At 36.6% G+C, this 13,348-nt stretch overlaps 1 protein-coding gene across 2 annotated transcripts in view; it reads right to left on the bottom strand.

The window, feature by feature from the left end:
- Positions 1-13,348, bottom strand: part of rabgap1 (RAB GTPase activating protein 1) — a 78,708-nt gene that overhangs the window by 40,028 nt on the left and 25,332 nt on the right. For both annotated transcript variants that reach the window (XM_039675444.2, XM_039675445.2), the window contains 7 exons: positions 13,017-13,127; positions 12,594-12,660; positions 10,206-10,308; positions 8,374-8,543; positions 7,991-8,150; positions 7,786-7,879; positions 3,754-3,904 (listed from right to left, as the gene is read on the bottom strand). In XM_039675444.2, coding sequence (XP_039531378.1) covers positions 3,754-3,904; positions 7,786-7,879; positions 7,991-8,150; positions 8,374-8,543; positions 10,206-10,308; positions 12,594-12,660; positions 13,017-13,127 — 856 coding nt within the window. The remainder of the gene's footprint in view (positions 1-3,753; positions 3,905-7,785; positions 7,880-7,990; positions 8,151-8,373; positions 8,544-10,205; positions 10,309-12,593; positions 12,661-13,016; positions 13,128-13,348) is intronic.

Here is a 13,348-nt window from a genome sequence, read left to right as displayed (position 1 = left end):
TGTATTTGGGGGGTCCAGGAAAAAAAAAAAAAGGTTGTTGATTGTGGTCCGGTTGGGGGCATTGCTTGATAAACTTATGGTTGACCCACTGTAGTCACTTGGACTATTTTAACAAGGTTTTTATTTACTTTCTGGGTAGGCAAGTTTCAATTACAATAGAAGCCTATGAAGGAGTGAAACTGTTTTACGAAGATGAACGAAAGTCTTACGGGGTTGGAACAACATGAGGGTGAAGATTATTGGTAAGAAGGTGCAGATTATTGGTAAGAAGTTGGTGAAGTCTTCCAAGTAAAGTACTCCTCACTTAATTGGTGCCACATTGTTGGATTTGACCATTCAGAGAAAACTCAGAACCATCCCTTTTACAAGTGATTTTCCCTAACTCATGAACAAAGAAATCTTTGAGAATTCACAGTATTCATTCAACTCCATGTGTCGCAAGAACTGGCAAAGCCTGCTCTTGTCATGACCAATTCTTTCTAAACACAAATGATAACTCTGGATCACTACATAAACATGTGCAGGTCTTCTGCATTGACAGTGTTGGGCTCAGGACATTTTCATGGATATTATTTACTGTTACGCCATACGTAATGTAATTCATGTAATGAAACTTTGTGTACAAGACATACAAAACCAAGCCATAATAGTGACGAATGGCGGAAAAGGAACGAGTTGAAATTTTGGACGAGTTTCTTTCTTTAGAAGGCCTTTAGTGATACAAATGTGGGTTTGTTTAGCTCAGTATGGCTTGAGAAACTTGCATATACGTGCAGGAGCTGCTCAGCATGGCTGTTGTCCTAACAATCTCACACACACTCAGTGGGTACATCAAGTTTATTTGGACTTCGGGTGGGTGGGAGAGAGGAACATCTTGAAGCCACCTGGGACCTCAGTGCTGCAGGATGTTTTCTTTACATAATGACAGCTGACATGGCATTGCCCAATGAAATCACTGTGAGAGTATGTAGCTTAAAGGGTAATTCCACCGGTGGAGACATGAATATGTATTAAAAGTGGGTCATATATGTATATATTTTGGTCCTTCTTGGCCGATAAAAGGCAGAAAATGACTTTTTAGTGCTTGTGGATTGTAGACTACAATCCCCATAGTGCATTGCAATGCTCAGCAGGCCACTCCCACTACTACGCCCATCAATGCAGACTAGAGTTGAGCTCCACTCTACGCTACCGCCTAGAAATCATTTCACACAATGAAATCAGGTAATTCGCGCTAATATAATATGACGACGTAAGAGCATCAAGGCAACGCCCGCGCCATCATGGATTGGAGTGATTATTTTCCACATAACCTTTTCCATTTCACCATTTGTATTGCTTTGTTACAAACTGCTCTGAAAGTCGCCTCGCTTATTTCGCTTTCAATCACCATCTCTCACCAAAAAAGCACAATTTGCGCTCGCTTCTGCCAGCGTGAACGTCCTTTGACTTGTGTCCAGTGGGTGAAGTTCAAGCCTTTTCTAGTCAAATAAAATAAAAGAAGCCATAAATGAACACTGTGAAGTGCAGTGAAGAGCAAGGCCTTAACAAGGGACAACCAGCTTTCACATTAGAGACAAATCACATTAAGGCACAAATAGGACAGGCTACAGGCTCACAGATTTCAGATAGTGCTGGAACTTTAGCACAGTAAAGGTCCTGTTTTCATGAAAATAACCAAACCACTGTAAGGCACCTCGGGGACATGGTGAAATGATTGACAAGATACAGTACATTGACATGCATCCCTCGGGTTAAAACAAGGAGTCTTGTAGCACAGCTATACATGCACATGCTGAGTTCACATGCAGAATGGCTAAACAGGAAGATATAGTGAATACATGACGCTTCTGCTGTGTTATTTATGTTCTCTAAAGTAAAGCGTGTACAGAATAACCCACGCTTCAAATAAAAACACCAAGGTTCAAAACTTTTGCATTTATTTTGGATGCAGTCACATTGCATTAACATGTTCAGGATCTGAATTATGGATGTCAATTTACACAAATCCCCATGATCGATCACTTATTAAGACAAGAGATGTCTTTTGTTCATGATCGCGATATATACATTTGTGATATTTCGATATATTGTGCATCCCTAGTTACAGTACTACAATAACCAATGAAAACAACTGTTTGTCTGCCATTCTCATTTTGTCTGACGTATGATGTCTGCGTGAACAGGCTGATAGGGAACACATGCTATCATTTCATTCAGATCGAATGCAATGATTGAACAAACATTTTATGGTCCAACGCCTTCCACAGATGATAATATAAAAGTCGTGCTCGTGCGGAAGATATACAGTAATTGACTTTTCTGTCCATTTACAAAAACGTTTCAGTTGCTTTGAAATATTGGGCAAACACATTTTGTATGAGACAAGAATTGGCCACTGTCCTCTTGTGTCCCAAAACCCTTTCAAAGCCCAAAATATGATGAAAATTATTTTTGTGGGGAAATATAATTAAACTTTACATGCTTACTAAATTTCGATTGCTTTCCATGTTCAAAGACTTTGCATTGTTTCAATTTTAATGCGCTTTTGAAGTAAAAGGATTAAATTATCGACAAATAATCGATTAATCGTTAGCAACCCTACTCTGAATAGACAAAGTGATTTAAGAAAGAAAACAACCCTGCTTTCTCATCTCACATTATTCAGCCATTAACAATCCAATGCTACTGCTAATCATATAAAACGCATCAGCCATTACTTGGCTATAGAGTGGCTCTCGGCATCTCTGGGCTATCCATTAATGCAGAGTAGGCTACCTCATGATAGAGTGTCATGTGTCTTCTCTCCTTTCTTGTACAGTGGAAACGTAATTATAGCCTTTTTCCAAGAATCTATTTCACCGTCCAAACCAAATTCTTTGAATCTGGAAAGATGGCACTTTATATCGGAATGGACATTTGTTGGTCAGATTAAGTAAAGTATGTACTAATTTAATGCTAAAAACTGTGAACAGCATTGTCCAAGAATGCTTGACAAGCCTGTTAGAGACATGATGCATTGAGCTGTGGAGCTCATTAGGATGACTAGAATTTGAGTCTGGCCTGCAACATGTACTGATCCCATCTCTATCCTCTTGCTCCAATCATTTCCTGTGGCCCCTGCAGTGCAAACTTGCTCCAAAAGTGTCCAAATACAAAGGAGATGTTTAGATTAAAGATGGGGTCACATTATCAAAACCAAAGCAATGAATGAAGCACAGCTCACATGCAGTCATTTTCAAACCGCCCAGCTTTCTGTTCATAAACATAGCAAATCCATTTGACCAACTTGAACCCTTCGCGAAATCTGCGGGTGGAAATATTTCGCCCTCACACGACCTGATTGCGATCACTGGACTTTACAACATTAAATGCACATTTATATCCATATTCAAATTTTATTCTGAGATATTGCTACTGCAATATTTCCGTATACGTGTAATACGCCTATTATGAATACACAAAGACATGTACATTCTTAAACTGGTAACCTCATCTAAAAATCCTGGTGAACTTTAGTCATTAATATCACAACATTATCACATCTCTCCTCAACAAATAGCTTAAGGTATAAGGCTACTCAAGGTTAGAGGTATAAAAATCATTTGGATGAATTATTCATTGAATTATTCATCCAAACAAACACAATTCTGGTAATGGAGATGCAGCATTAGAGTCACACCTAAGCTTTGCATCATTTGATGAGATGAGCCTCTGGTGCAATGAAAAGGAGAATGGGAGCTGTATGCCTACCTTAGTGATAAGTGTACGGTACTCCTCCACCAGATGGTCATTGTTATGACACCCAGCCAGTAGCTGCCACACTTCCCCTCTCAAGGCCTCCGGGACACCACTGCGGACCAGCGCCGGCAGCTGTTTGGGTCGCACAGCCAAGTTCAGATGCCTAATCAAACATTACAAAACCAACAGGGGCTCATGGTTACAAATTAAGTACAACACTTATATTTTTAGACAGTCCATGTTGTGTCTGCACTGTGAAACAATGAGAGTATGTTTTGTGTCTCTCACTTCAATCAAATCCGGTCTCTGACGGATCGTTTACGCAAGTTTTTGAGTTGCTGTGAACTCGCATGCAGCATTGTAAATCTGGTGGAGAACTGTAATGAGCATTTTGTTCCTGACCGAGTCCGACAACTGAAGCTCATTAATCGATTATTAACCATTAAACGACTAGTGTTTATAATGTTTGTGAATATTTCGATTTATTTATCGGTATTTATTATACATATAAATTTAGTTTAATAGTCCAAAACAACATTTTCATGTATAGTGACCCATTTATACTGTCTGAGAAAACTATTAAGCATAATATTTCAAAGGTTAGGGGTTGCTAAGACTTAATTTAAGATTGAATGTTTTTGAAAGAAGTCTTGTACACTTACCAAGGCATTTATTTAACCAAAAATACAGTAAAAACAGTAAATATTACTGCATGGAGACTATATAAAGTATGAATTAGAGATACTCGTTCTGCCACACAGGCAGAAGTGACATTCTGATGTGTAATTTATTCCATATAGGACCTTTTACTATATGCTTATATAAGACCATGTTAACCTGCTAGAGGCACAATCTCTGAATGTGGTCTGCATGTGTACCAGCATTTATTTGTATTTGTTTATGGAATGTCTTAAATGTCGCTGGTGCCCATTTTTCTTGCTGATTAAAGGGAAAGTGCATATTTCCATTGTGTTGTAGTGTGCACAAACCGTCCCTCAGGGATTTTTACGACTGATTTTACTCTGTCAATCACTCAAAACTGACAAACTCAATTGGGATTATAACTGCAAACCGTTTCCTTTAATAAGAACTTTGTTCAGTGCAACACATTGTTTTATTTATGAAATGTCGTTATTCTGTCATAAGCGTGAGACACATGTTGTGCAAATTCAAAGTCAGAAGAACAGTGTTTTTTGTTTTGTTTTTTGTTGTTGTTGATGTCATAGGAAATAGCAAATGTGTACTTATTAATGCGATATACAAATTTGGTGAAAGGCAACCGTACATTTTCATGCATAGTAACCCATTTTTAAGCAGATTTGAAAAGTTTGAAGATTTTTTTAATGTTTTTTTTTTCTTTCTAAAAAGTCTCTTATGCTCACCAAGCCTGCATTTATTTCACTAAATAACTTTTTTTAATATAATTAATTAAAATGTAATTTATTTTTATGATTTTTCAGCAGTCATTACTCCAGTCTTCAATGTTAAGTTGACAGCATATCGTTATTATAAATACTAAAATTAGATAGAGAAATCAGAATAAAAACATTTTCAAATGAAATGTATTTATTAAATATAAAAATTCATACATTTATCTAAACATTACTAAATAGTTAACCAAAATATTGTTCCAAATCTGTAAGGCAAGGCAAGTCTATTTATATAACATATTTCATTCACTATGGCAATTCAAAGTGCTTTCCACAGAAAGGACTTAAAATAATCACAGTAAGTGTTTTTAAAATATATATTGTAAGCATATTTATTCAAACTTTTAATATCTTAACTCTCGATCACTCCCATTGTGGACCCGAAGCATGACTCGCATTTTATTTACACTGAGAGTAGTTTTCATAATTACGGTCCATTTTCCAAACTAGAGAAGTTTAGAGTTAAAACGGTTTCAAAAATACACAGGTGATCAATACACCAATTATTTTTGGCAATTAATTTAAAGGGGCCATGAAATCAACATTGCCTTGGTCTTTTGACATATAAGAGGTCTTTGTACCTTTTAAACATCCTACAAGTGTTATAGCTCAAAACTTATTTTAACTTATTATAAGCATTTATTTAAGCTCCAAAAATAGCTTGTTTTGATAATGAGATATCCGTGACATCAGACAGGCAGATACATTTGCATATGACCGCCTCCAGAGCAAGACATTGACGAATAGTTATACGTCACACCATAGGCCCTGCCCACTGTTGCTTAACCGCTGACGTTTGCCTAAACCGGACGTGAGCGTCACAAAAGCAAATAGAGTCATTATATTAACTGACGCTGTCTACACTGAATTCAGTACACAGATGCGTGTTCAGTTTCTGATGGACTTCACACATGTGAATCTGCCGACAACAGGACAAGTGAAAGAGTGAAAGAACAATCGCTTTGACGCATCCAGTTTAAAAACCTTGTTTGTGACTCTGTACAGACTCGAGAAGGATCCCAGAGCCAGAAACAAGTGTATTGTTTATTTTGAGGACGTCCCGGATCGCGTCGAAGAATTATATGTTTGTTCCGAGCATTTTATTTTGTAAACAAGGGACAGTGTAACGGAGAGTTCGCAAAGAAGCTTAACTTGAAGTAGCAACTGTATTGAATCTGACAGCAGCTGCATCACCAACCAAAAGCGAGTGTGCATTGATACTGTTTCCTGTGAAATGACGTCAAAATGAAGGTGGAAAATAATTGTTTTATAGATATATATATATATTAAAAAAAAACTTCATTAACATTGTGAGAGAACATCAAGGAACATATTAAAAGAATTAAAAAGCCATGGCATGAGCCTTTTAACAACAGAAAGACTGTAAATCGCAGCTTCCAAACAAGGAAAGCCAAGGGCTAAAAGAGGAGGAAAATTAGGGACTAGATGCAGATGTGAGCACAAGACACACAAAGAGACAGCTGTGTTCTTCAGGGTGCAGAGACAGTCGCAAGCCTGTAATTAAATTCCTGGGGTTTTTAATTGAATTCATCTCGAGGTTTTGATTAACAACAATAAGAGTAATGGGAGCGGGAAATAATCTTAATAAGACCCTTATCTGTATTTGACCATTCCCTCATCCCCCAGTCTCTGCTAGTGCTCTACATTAAAATATCTCTCTCATTTCCCTCCCATGAATGACTTCTTAAATTAGAAATGGTGTGTGTGTGTGCATGAAGAGATATTTTTATGGTTGGAGATAGAAAAAAAAAAAAAGATTGTATGGGACGGGAGCTCTTGATTTTCGGCCTGTTTTCTAGCGCTTCTCTGCATAGAAGGCATACGGCAGCAGTTCAACACTGTCAGGAAGAAAGAGGCGGACAAGGCTAATCTAAATGTGCATTATGCTATTGTGCAACTATTAATCTCTGCAAGAATCTGTACAAGCTTTGCATCCGTGCCACGGCTCGTAAACAACATCATTATGGCTCAAAAAATACATTTTCCAGCAAATAGTTTCATAAATACACACCTGTGGCTAGACTTAAAGTAACACCTCACAAAATGCAAGTAAATAAAAAAAATCACGCTGATCATGTGACACTGAGGACTGGAGTAATGATGCTGAAAATTCAGCTTTGATCACAAGAATAAATAAATTTTAAATAGACAACAGTTACTTTCAATTGTAATAATATTCACATTATTATATTACTGTATTCTTGATCAAATATATGCATAGTGAGTAAACGAGACTTTCAAAAATCGTATCGAACCCCAAATTTTTGAACGGTAAAATTTTTTGCTAATGTTAGTTAATAAAAATGTCCATGTTCATGTTAGTTCACAGTGAATAAACTAACGTTAACAGATACAACTTTGGAACCTTGGAAAATGGATTAGTAAATGTTTAGATTAACATTATGATTAATAAACACTGTAGAATCATTGGTCATTGTTAGTTCATGTATGTAGTTAACTAATGTTAACAATTGAAACCTTATTGTAAAGTGTTACCAAACTGGTAATAATACAAATTTTCAGCTTGTATTTTCTTCACTTTCACACATATCAACCCTGAGCCTTCATGTCCACTTGTTTACAAAGTACTCACCATTTAGACAGTAAATCTCCCCAAGTTTCCAGAATTTTTTCACCACATTCCTTAGACACGTCTCCAGATCCACTCAATAACGGCTCGTCGTTATCTGTGAGGACAGTGGGAGAGAAAGAGACATGTTTCTGAAGTTCAGTACAATCTTCACGCATGCTAGAAGGAGTACTCTTGAGGTTGTGAATGACAGCCGAGGGCCTCTCACCTTCCTCCTCATCATCCTCAGGAGGGGAGGGCACCATAGAGCCGGCCGTCAGGATGCCGGGGCTCGCCGTGGTCTTCCTCCTCTCTCTCTCCGCCTCGCTCTCTAGACTCACCACTTCATACAGTGTGTCTGAGTTGCTCTTTCTCTCCTTGTTCTCCATCTGAGAGCAGAGTAAAGGCACCATAACACACAAATCTTTTACAAACCAATGTCCTTGTCTGAAAACCTAGTGAGCATGCAGTCCTCCTAAATGGCTCAAATTGTTGAAAGCAGAAATGTGGCATTTTGGCTAAAACTTGAGTTTGTTAGCTTAGCCATGTGGGTTTTGTGGCACATGGTTTTGTGTTCTCCAGCAAAGAGCCCTGGTCTGTGCTCGTCCTCACCTGTCTTAGTTTGAGATAGTAGGTCTCGGTGTAACTGCGTTTGCTGAAGGGCCAGAAGAGCCTCTCGTTGGGTGAGCAGACCCGAACCCTTGTCTCCAGCAGGAACCTCACGGGCTCCTCCACCTCTGTGATCACCAGGTCCACTGCCGTCGTCATGTACATGAACTTATCTGAGTCACACAAGAGAAACAACAGCAGACGGTCATCAGCGTACTTGTATTAGACGAGTTAAATAAAATAAAACTACATTTTATGTGAAAAGAAACATTCATGCATCTAATGCAGATCAAAGCACTGATCAAAGCACCAATCATCAGGAAAAAATGAATTGTTAAAATTATTATTATCATTATATATTATTAAAGGCACAATATGTAGGTTTTCACCACAAGAGGGCGCAGTTTCCAACAATAACAAAGGCGTAGGTTTATGACGCAGTGATGAGCTGAATGATGGGACTTGCTGTCAAGCTGATGGATCTAATAATGTTTATGGATGAGTGCAATCATTCATGTTTTTTAACATTACAGTGGAATGAAGCAGGTCGCGATTGCTAAAGAGACAGATATCACACGCGAGTCTCGCGGATATTAAGGAATCAGGGCATTTAATTCTACCGAACTAACCGCAAGTGCTTGATTACTCACACAGGTCAGTTTATTAGACAAATTAAACTTGTGAGGTAACACAGCACTGCTTCACTTGCACTAGCGTTACACTTAAACGGCATTTAAATGTGTGTTGAAAGTTATAATGTTATACTACGTGTTAGTTCGTTTGCTGTACGAAACTAGCAGTAACGTTAAGCTAGATCAACATTAGAATAACATACTGACCATATTCTAATATTTCATCATGTTGAGCTAACGTTATATAACATTGATTTGTTTTATGCACATTTGCTCACCTGTCTAATAAAGCTATCAAGTCGTGACTTGTGAATCGCTGTCAAGTCCAAGTTAGTCGCGGACGCGGAGCTCTCGGCATCTCAAAAACGCCACGCTGATATTGATCCTCATTTTAGTTCTCCTTGTTTGTCCCAAAGTCTATGTTTGAAGGAAACAAGAACTGCGTGCCACTAAATGTTACGCACTACGCACTTGTCCACGTCTGTCGCCATGGTTACACCATGGCTATGGCAGTACGAACTAAGTAAACCGAGGATAGCGCGGATATTGTGTCATTGACAGGCGACATTTTTTCCCGGGACGGCCACTTATTTAAAATTGGAATTTCTCTTAAATAAAAAATTTTTGGAGACTTTTGGGATATTGTAAGTACACAACTGCAGGAAATATAGCACACTGTGCAAGTGATTTTTGGATATTTTATTACAAAATTCTTACATATTGTACCTTTAATTACAACTATGATTTTTTTTTAATCAATGTATGAAAGGTGCTGTTTTTAATTATAAGGTTCTATACAAATAAGATATATATTTCATAAAAAATATACATTTTATTAAATAGTATTATTATTAAATAAACTATTTTTTGAGTAGCACCTACAATATCATACATCAAATACAGCTTAGAGTGCTTCTAACCTTAGTTAAAAAAAACTTTAGAAAAAAACATTTAAAGTAACAACATTTAAAAAAAAAAAATCCATATATACATATATATATATATATATATATATATATACACACAAATAAGAAAAATTCAGTCCTTGATTCTGATTGGTTGAGTCACGTTCAAACATAAACTGTATGGAAACCTGTATTGCTTTTCTGTACATCAGTGCTCTAATCTGATTGAGCAGGCAGCGCTCTTAAGAGTGTATTGAAGATATTCTCCTGCAAACTGAGCATGTGTATGGGTCCGTACCTTTAGGTGTCTCCTCATTCACGGCCTGAAACTGAGGCGTGTTGGGATTCCAGCTCCCTGTGATGATGTAAGACTTCCCATCAGAACTCTTGCCCATTGATTCCTAACAGATGAGCAGAGGGCAGGTGAGGAGAGCCAAGAGAAAGAGAGGATAAAACAAAAATAAAGTCAAACAATCATGAGTTCACAGAAAGCAGGCCAAAATCCTAACTGCTGATCACTGGCAATGCCAACAGAACTAACATGGAGTACAACATTCCAGAGAGACTCATGGAAACATCATCACATGGGCCAAGCAAAAGCTGTTTCACAACTGAAATGTTACGCCATTTAGTTGTAGCTATAGGACACATTTCACGTAAAACATTTAGTCTGTTTGTCCCAAAGAAACGTTTGGCCTCTGGTCTCACATGTATCCTTGAAAAAATACACAGATTTTTAGAGAAATTGAATGTCTGTCATTCATAAAATTTTACAAATTTAAAATTCCTAAAAAGTCAGCAAAGGATATGCAGGTAAAAGTCGACAGATCCAGTCAGGGACTTGAAATTATGTAACCTGTAGTAGGGCTGTCAAACGATTAATCGCATCCAAAATAAAAGTTTTTGTTTACATAATATATGTGGGTGCACTGTGTATAATTATTTTGGGTATATATATATATATATATATATATATATATATACACACACACACATGCTTGTATATATTTAAGAAATATTGTCATGTATATACTGTATATAAATTTATATATAATTTATATTATATTTAAATATAAATATTTTATATATAAATAATATTTTTTCTTAAATATACATGCATGAGTGTGTATTTATAAAAAATAATTATACACAGTGTACCCACATATATTAAGTAAACACAACTTTTAATTTAGATGCGATTAATCGCAATTAATCATTTGACAGCCCTAACCTGTAGTTTTATTTAATGCCATGTCAGCATCTAAGGCTATTTACATGGCAAAAAAAAAACAAATATCATATAAATACAAAAAAAACAAGCAAAGAAACACAAGTAATATTATACCCTTCTTGTTTTATTAATTTGGCTGAAGAATGTATTTTCTTTTCCTTTTCTAGAAGTGTATTAGTCACATTTGGTAAAAATTATTTTGCTATTTATAGCAACAATTTGTCATTTCAGATGTGTTAATTAACATTAAAAAGTATTTTAAGATGACAAATTTACAAAATTAAAAGATAAATTACTTTTTAAAATTACTACAAACCTGTGAAAACCTGTTAATTGGTGGTTAGAGTAGCATATACAAATGAAAAATAAATAAATAGATGAGCATTGCATTATATGAAATTTTACTTTACAAAATACTGTTTTTGCAAGTAATGTTTTGAATTACCATATCATTTACAGGTTAAAACCGTAAAAGGATTCCAGACGATGAATAAGGGTCTTACCAAGCGTAACGATCGCTCATTTAATAAATAAATATCAAAGTTTAGGTTTTATAAGCTCAAATGCTCTACTGCTCTGTTCTGTGACACACGTTTGTGACTCTCCTGTTCAAACTCGTTCATCAAAATGAACGAATCTTTTTCTGAGTTGTTTGGTTCATTCAACGAACGAAACGAATGAACTGACTCAGAAAAAGATTTGTTCATTTTTGATGAATGAGTTCGAACAGGAGAGACACGAACGTGCATCGCAGTAAAGAGCAAGGCGAGCTTATAAACTTAAACGTTGTTATTCATTTATTAAATGAGCGATCGTTTTGTTTGATAAGACCCTTATTCATCATCTGGAATCATTTAAAGCTCTTTGAACAGTTTGCACTGAAACGGTCTTAGGAACCTTGAACCGTTTGGTTCCCATTGAAGTCCATTATATGGAGAAAATGCTGGAATGTTTTCATCAAAAACCTTAATTTCTTTTCGACTGAAGAAAGAATGACATGGACATATTGGGATGACATGGGGGTGAGTAAATTATCAGCAAAAGCTTTTTTTTTTAAGTGAACTACTCCTTTAAGTCTTCCTTGGTTTACCTCTAAAACTACTTTTTGGCTAAGAAATATCTAGCATAGTAAAGTATATAGATTAAGTTTGTACAATATGGCCCTTCATATGTATATTTTCTGCATAAATATTTAACAAATAAGTATTTGTTTTACATTTAAATCATGTTGATCACTTCGGGTGTGATGCATTTAGAATAGAATGTTTTTCTAACCAGATGGTTGATAAAGAGAATGTGACTTGAATCATATTGTAGTTACGAAATCGTGAAATGGTCACTCGTTCTGAAAAAAAAAAAAAATCTAGATTTGATTATTTTTCCATATCACCCAGCCCTATGGATAAGTGGAGTTAATCCAACACTAGAGCTGAAGGTTTGTCTAACGCCACCTACCAGGTCGAGCAGGTGCATATCACTGTTCTTTACGTTCTTCCCCGGGCTCAAGAGCAGACCAAAACACCTGAAACACAAACACGTTCCTCACTGCAACAGAACCACAGAGGAACTCCACATATTAACTGTAAAGCTGCACGGTCGCACACCCGTCTGAGTGTGCTGAGCTTCAGGAAACGTATATAAACAGAAAAGCACAGCTGTGCATTCAGGAAAGGTTGGCTCCAGTTCAACACAACATCAGTCACCAAGGAGAAAAACCATCGTCCATTTTCTCATGGCCCGAAAGAACACTTGAGCTCGGAAAACACATAATTCAGTGCATGTTTATCATTAATAAATGAATTATTGGCTGTAACGGGATTATTGCTCTTCTGGATGAGGATGTACTCTCAGTGGATAGAGCCTGTGTAAAGCATGTACCTTTCGATTGCCAACTCTTTGTTGGACGTCTGCTGAACGTAGATCACAATCTTCTTGTCCATGCCTGGCCGCAGTTTAAAGCTCTGTCTGTCCTTGTCCTTTGATACGGCACTGATGGAGACAAAGAAAGGTTTTAAATGTTCCCTAGGGTGAATCGTCCAAATTTCACCTCAGAATGAAAAGATTTAGTTATTATTTTGATGACACTTAAGCATATTTTCAAAAATATCTGAAGAATTCACATTATTCTCAATGGTGATTCTCATTACTGTTGCTCATCATTACGGATGCTCATTACTGTTGTAAAACAATTATTTTTTTAATGAAATGAT

The sequence above is a fragment of the Pimephales promelas genome, chromosome 23 (genome assembly GCF_988280905.1).
Source record: "Pimephales promelas chromosome 23, fPimPro1.hap1.1, whole genome shotgun sequence".
Lineage (NCBI taxonomy): Eukaryota > Metazoa > Chordata > Actinopteri > Cypriniformes > Leuciscidae > Pimephales > Pimephales promelas.
The sequence above is the reverse complement of the archived record's forward strand: the minus strand, read 5'-3'. Positions and strand labels throughout refer to the sequence as shown.